General features: G+C 53.2%; 3 protein-coding genes across 3 annotated transcripts; 1 reads left to right on the forward strand and 2 right to left on the reverse strand.

Moving 5' to 3' along the window:
- Positions 1–460: 460 nt before the first annotated feature.
- ALT_1171 (hemolysin III family protein) lies at positions 461–1,514 on the forward strand (the record flags this gene model as incomplete). The annotated part of the gene is made up of 3 exons (XM_033561457.2): positions 461–1,015; positions 1,079–1,306; positions 1,359–1,514. 3 exons carry the CDS (start codon positions 461–463, stop codon positions 1,512–1,514), a joined length of 939 nt encoding a protein of 312 aa, XP_033417348.2.
- Positions 1,515–1,571: 57 nt separating this feature from the next.
- Positions 1,572–2,060, reverse strand: ALT_1172 (uncharacterized protein; the record flags this gene model as incomplete). Its single annotated transcript, XM_033561456.2, has 3 exons — positions 1,572–1,621; positions 1,679–1,864; positions 1,931–2,060. The coding sequence occupies 3 exons, from the start codon at positions 2,058–2,060 to the stop codon at positions 1,572–1,574; spliced, it is 366 nt and encodes a 121-aa protein (XP_033417347.2).
- Positions 2,061–3,148: 1,088 nt separating this feature from the next.
- Positions 3,149–5,880, reverse strand: ALT_1173 (GATA-type transcription factor; the record flags this gene model as incomplete). Its single annotated transcript, XM_033561455.2, has 2 exons — positions 3,149–5,369; positions 5,456–5,880. The coding sequence occupies 2 exons, from the start codon at positions 5,878–5,880 to the stop codon at positions 3,149–3,151; spliced, it is 2,646 nt and encodes an 881-aa protein (XP_033417346.2).
- Between the last annotated feature and the right edge of the window lie 645 nt (positions 5,881–6,525).

Raw genomic sequence — 6,525 nt, forward strand, 5'->3', positions numbered from 1 at the left:
CATATGCCCTGCAGTAGAAGCAATAATATACTGTCATCTGAAGATCCTAGAAACACTGCGGTCATGATTCGACCCTTTTTCGTAGACAATGGCGTACATTTGCTACCAGCCAAGCACTACATAGCAACTCACATGCGGCCGGCCACTCTTTCCCCTGAAAGTCATGTTGACCTGTCATTTCTCTCCAATCAGAGGCTGGACCTTGCAGTGGTTGCTTTGCTTGTTTTCCTTGTGAGCTCCCAATCATATTCGCTGGCGTAACCTCATGGTTCGCTATGAGTGGACCTTGGCCGATCCAAGAATGGGAGGACGCGAGGGAGATACTGATGATCATCATTATTTTACCACAAGGCTTAAGCCATTATTTCTACTCCTATATCAATACTATATCCTTCCTTAGCATGGCCTATGTGGCCACGATGTCCCTTGACAGCTTCTTCCAGGGACAAATAACAGCAAGATGGTCTTCAACGGGCTCCTCCGCTTCCGGATCATCCGCTCTAAACAGATCAAGGAGATCGCCCTGAGCGGGGATCATGGTCAGTCGCAGCTCGACAAGAAACAAACTCTCCTCACCATCCAGCAGCTTCCACCATGGTACGACCCCAACCCGTTCATCCATTCAGGATACCGTCCCGAGAGCCGATCCTACCATCGCTCCTTCGCCAGTTGGCTCTACTGCCACAACGAAACGGGAAACATCTACTCGCACCTAATCCCCGGCATCTTATTGCTTTCGTCCCAGGGCATTCTGTACGAGTACATCCGCACAAAGCATGAGAACCTCTCCAACTTCGACTGGTCTATCGTCTCGCTGCAGCTTCTCACGGCCTCAATATGCCTCCTCACATCGACGACGTACCACACCCTGTTGAACCACTCCGCTGCCGTCGCGCACCGTTGGCTCCAGCTCGACTATATCGGGATCATCGCGCTCATTCTGGGCGCCTTTATCAGTGGACTGCATTTCGGGTTCTATTGTAACCCGCAACTGAAATACTTTTACTGGTCGCTTGTCAGTGTCCTGCTCATAGTATAAGCACAATTGCGGACTCAATGCTCATATGGACGCCTGCAGATCCTGGCCTTCAGCTCCGCAACCGCTGTGGCCCTCCTCAGTCCGCAGTTCAGGGGCCCCGAGTGGCGATCGTTCCGCCTGGCCAGCTTCATCTGTACCGGTCTCTCGGCGTTTGCACCAATCGGCCATGCATGCGTGCTTTGGGGTGAGTCCTATCTCTGGAAGATAGGCGTGCAGTATTACCTGCTCGAAGGGTTGTTTCTGATTATCGGTTGCTACTTTTGGGAGGTAGGCTTCTTTCAATTGTATCCCGAAGGGAAAGATTGCTGACGCATTGCAGAGGAGAGTTCCTGAGCGCCTGTACCCGGGTGCATTCGATATATGGGGCCACTCGCATACGATATGGCATGTCTTTGTGACCTTTTCGATTGGAGCTCATGTCATGGGACTGCTGCATGCCCTGGAGTATAGCTATAGCCAAGGACAGTGTCGGTGATTCCCTTCACAATACTTAAACAGGGATGAAATTTGCATATTGCGCACTTTTAGCAAGTCATATATCTCCCTCGTCCAGATACCCGTGATCAAACCCAGCCATATCAACTAGTTCCTACAGCCATTAGCAACCGTAACACGTCCCAAAGAGAAGAAAAAACGTACCCCGCGACCCACCCCCCAACGCCTTCGCAACAGCCTCCTGCGCAGCCTGCAACACCCCCTTCCCCTCTTCCTCCTTCTCCCGATCCCGCCGTCTATCCCCTCCTCCTTCAACAGAAGCCTCCCACTCCCCAGCCCGCATCCCCGTCGGCGTATCCGACAACAACCTCGTCGTGCTCTTGTTGTCGCCTGCAACCCATCAATATCAATTCCGCCATCAGCAAACCTGAAATCCCAGGGATAGGGAGTACTGACCCGGCTGCATCGCCTCGGCGATTTTCTCCGCGACACTACTTCCCGATTCCCTGGTGTGGTCGGCGTAGGACTGGGATGGGTTGTGGAGGGTGGGCGTGATGGGGTCGGTGGCTTCTTCTGTCCGTGTCATACCACTGAATTAGATATGCCGGAGGAAATAAAGGGGGCAGGACTGTTTCCTTCGTAGGAGGAGCGATTGTCGCCCTGGTGTGTTTGTATTAGTGTTGGTATTTGTCAATGGGTGTGTGTTTCTCGGGGTGGGGAAGACGTACTGCCATTCCGGACATGGTGAGTAGACTTGTTTATACGATGGGCTGGGATTTGGCTGGATGATCTTGATGCTTGTTTGATACCTAAGTGAGCATGCAATATATGATTGCAGAGGTACATATGTGTTCAAGTTAGTGATGTCATGACCACGCAGGCGTACGGCGAGTAAGGGTGACTTCATAGTCGGGCATACACTCCCATGGAAAGGCTACTTTTCAGCGAGGTGAATGAGGAATCGCGTATATTGACCGATGCAAAGCTCGGCATAGTCTATCTAATTAAGAATAACCTTACGAACCATCAGACAGGAAAGTGAAACAATCAAACAGAGATGCGCACTTCTGCCCGGCCCCAAGTCTCGAGAACATGCAACGAAACCGAAAACAGAACAAAGAGACACAAGACACAAAAGACTGGGGTCCGGACAGACGCGATTGTATCAAGCAACTGAAATCATCAAATCAACATAAAAACGTAGACAAGCTTGGTGTATCCAATCTCCCGGTCCTACACAGCCGACGAGAGGCTGATCTGGTTGCGGCGTGCCACTGAGATCGAGGCTTGGAGGATGCATCGTATTAAAGATGTATCGCGCTCGCCCACAAGAGGCCACATCAACCAAAGGAAAGAGGCATCGCATCACTCATATCAACCATTAAGATACCAGCCACCATGCCTGACGAACCAGGTTGCTGCACCCTCTGTCGTAAGATAGTCGTAAATCTTTGAATCATGAGGTGCAGTCGATCAGTCAGGCCGCGGTCAAGACTCCCAAACACCTTGTCGTCTAGCGAGTAACTCCCCCCACTATCTTGTTGATCTCAGATTTGAGCGTAATTCATCACGTCTATTAAGTCATGTGTAAAGGAAAATAGCTGAGCAGTACCGTCCGAGCGGGATGAAAAAACGATGAAAGAAGTAAACGGCGACGAGTCTTGAAGCGCTTAGCTACAAACTCATGGTCAACCACTCCCATTCCTGGCTTGCACCCTGACCACCAGCAATGCTATGATTGGCCGGGTTCACCGCTGCCGGAGGCATGGCAGGTGCTAATGGAACTACCTTGGACCGGCCGCCAGACGTAATGTTGGGCTTGTTGCTGTCGTCAGCCCCCTCCGTCTCACTGGCTTTCTCCAAACGCCGTTGGCGCTTGGGGGCCACCTGTACGGTGCTACGGCTTTGTCCAGCGCTCGTAGAAGGAGTAGCCTTGGGTGGTGCTGCCGCGATGGGGACCACACCAGATTTCCCCATCGCAGCTGCGGTCCTGCTAGCGGCCGAGGCCGCACCTCCAGGAACGGCTGGTGGAGACTCGGATGTAGTGCCACTCTGTGCGCGGCTCGATGTAGGTGTCGTCACGGAGACCTGCGCAACGGAGTTCTTGCGAGAGGACTTCTTGGACGAACGAGACGCGCCCACAGCAAGACTGTTGGCGCTACTGCGGTTTCGCTTCTTGATGACGTCTGTCTTCAGGGATAGTGGACGGACCACTCCATGCAGTTTGAGGAACAGACCGCAGGCGTTACAGAGGGGTTGACCCTCGGGATTACGGCGCCACAGTGGGGTAGTCTGAGTGAAGCAGTTGGTACAGGTGGTTGGCCCATTGCTCTGATCGCCGTTCTTGGAGCCACCAGGGCTCGCCGGCCGGGACGGAACAGCACTGCTGAGTCCCGATTCCGGAGGGGTGTTCGGCGATGTGTGGGAAGTATTGTTCATGCTCTGGCGCAGCAGCTGGTTGGTGTTAGGCGTCGACGTGGTGCGAGCAATCTTCTGACGACGAGGGTCCTGCTCGCGGTTGCGCACTTCACTGACCGAGGCAGCGGATCCGTGGGTGCGGCCAAGACTGCCGCCTTGGTTCCACTCGCTGGGAGTGTCCATCATGTCTGCCGAGCCGATCGTCACATGTTTCCGGTGCTGCGCGCTGAATCCAGACAGTGAGTGGAAAGATCCAGGGAACTGACCGTCCCAGTGCAAGCCGTTAATGTCGCCAGCGTTGTCATCACCAAAGTCCGCGGGCATAGCTAGGCCTGCGCGCTCGGAGTAGTTGTTGCCATCATCATCTTCGTTGTCAGAATCCGCACCGAATGAGAATATGCCGGCATGAGAGTTGGACGTAGGGAAATCGCTTGGATTTAACACCTGCGTCGGGTCGACGTGTTGCGACTGAGGGATAGTATAGTTCGGGGAATGAACAGCAGATGACGAGTTGCTGGCGTGGGTCATCGCGTGCTGCTGCTCGCTACCGGTGTTGTTGTTAAACATGTACCGCGGCTGCAGCGAAGCGGACAAGTTCGAACGGTGGGTAATGTAGTTGGGAATACGCCGTTGAGTCCGAGCATCAATCGAAGGCATATCGAAATACATGGAGTGATCTCCATCGTATGTGGGCTGAGGTGTCGATACGGACGACTGGTATCCCGACGGAGGAGGAGAAAAGAATTCGGTCGAATTAAGCGACGAGGCAATAGGGGTCTGCGCATATACGTTCGTAAACGGGTTGGCCGATGTCATGGGAGAGTCGCTGGGAGAGAAAGTAAAGTGCGCCTGGTAAGGACCGGCCGACGAAAGAATCGGATCTTCGCCCAAGCTGAAAGTGTCCAATCCAAACGGGACGGCAGGGGACGTAAGGTTATTGTTGTGGTGGTGGTTTTGAGTATTATGGTGGAGAGCAAATCCAGAGGACGCATTATCAAGGGTGTAATCAGGAACACCGGCCGAGAAATGGGGATCCTGAGCCAGGATGGCGTTCGACACGGGCGGCACCTGCGGAGAGGACTCAGCTGGCCGCTTGCGAGTGGGAATCTGGAGATTGAAGAATTGACGCTCATCGATGCTTGTCTTGCGCACGCGGCGGGGCACGTAGCCAAACTCGTTGTTTCTGCGCTGGTCCTGAGGTGGGTGAGGGAAGGAGGCTGGCACGGGAGTGGAATCGGACGATTGGTCCTTGCGGGACTTGATGGGGATCGCCATGGATGAGGTCGCCGCTTTATCTGCTGGAGGTGACCGAGGGCGATCGGCGGGTGACTCAATAGGAACGATGAAGTCGTCGATGTTCATGGGATCGGAGGCAAGATCGGTGGACGTTGATGGCCGTTCAAAGGAAGGGCGGTCGGACTGACGGAGTTGGGCAATACCGCTCGGCCCCGAGCTGCCACTGTTCTTCATCGAAGGACTATATCGTAAAAGAGAGTAAGATGAGTTCACCATGACTTTAAAAAAGCGCGATTGTCCAAAGCATCCGAATCACCAGAAACATACCGATTCTGCTGAAGCCTTTCACGTTCCTTACGTTTCAAACTCATAGCCATCATGCGCCACGTGAGATTTTCCATGCGCTCCTGGTTGGGTAACTGAGCTTTTGTTCTAGAATAGAGCTTCCATATCTGAGTAGCCAGCGGATCATTCCGTTGCATCTCATCTGGGCTTTCTACCCCGTGTCGGGGAGCAGCGTTCCTCCACTCGGGAAAGAGAGAGTCCTGGAGCAAACCGTCCTGGACATGAGCGGAGTCTGGTGGACTGAGGGGAGAACCAAGGGAGAAATCGTCGGACAATTGGGAGGTGTGGTGGAAATGGGAAGAGGATGATCGGTCAGCGTCGGCGATGTCGTAACCAGAGGAGGCGGAGACAGCGGATGGAGTCGGTCGCGCTGCTTTAGGCGCTCCTCCATGGCTCATCCCCGACATTATCCCGTTGTGACAGGGTTAAATGCACCCTGTCGTCTCCTTATTGGTATAAGGAATGTAAACCGATGAAAAGATAAGCAGACTGAGTAGGGAAATAGATCGCACGGTGGACGAAGAGAGCGCGACAGATAAGAGAGACAGCTGCGAGATTCCAAGGGAAGCAACCGGAGGAGGACAGAGCGAACGCACTGAGGGGAGGGGAAATAATTGTGCGTCTCGTCGATTGGAGGAAGCACGAGGAATTCCACTCTACCCGCCGTAAACGACAAAACCCGAGACCCTGGTCGAAGGTATTGATTTGTCGATCGGCTGCCAGATATTCTAAGTGCAGAAAGCCAATTAGTGCTTTATTGGGCTAGGGTCTGGCCGACGTCGACGACAACGCAGTATGAAGGTTGTTCGTTGGAACGAGCAGCAGCGGCGGCCTGTGAAGATGGATCGGCTGAACTAGTCGCAGTACCTAGTAATATGAGTAAGACGAGCTACGCCATTGGGAATGAAGGATCAAAAGTCCTGAAGTCCGAACGATGCATGGGTTTGAAAAAGAAAAAGCAAAAAGAAAAAGCAATAGCAAGGAAAATGTCAGTGCTCAATAAGCAGCTTACCTTGATCACGAGTGCAAGTACTTTTGCCCTCTTTTGTCTA

The sequence above is a fragment of the Aspergillus lentulus genome (genome assembly GCF_001445615.1).
Source record: "Aspergillus lentulus DNA, contig: Alt01, strain: IFM 54703, whole genome shotgun sequence".
In the NCBI taxonomy this organism is placed as follows: domain Eukaryota; kingdom Fungi; phylum Ascomycota; class Eurotiomycetes; order Eurotiales; family Aspergillaceae; genus Aspergillus; species Aspergillus lentulus.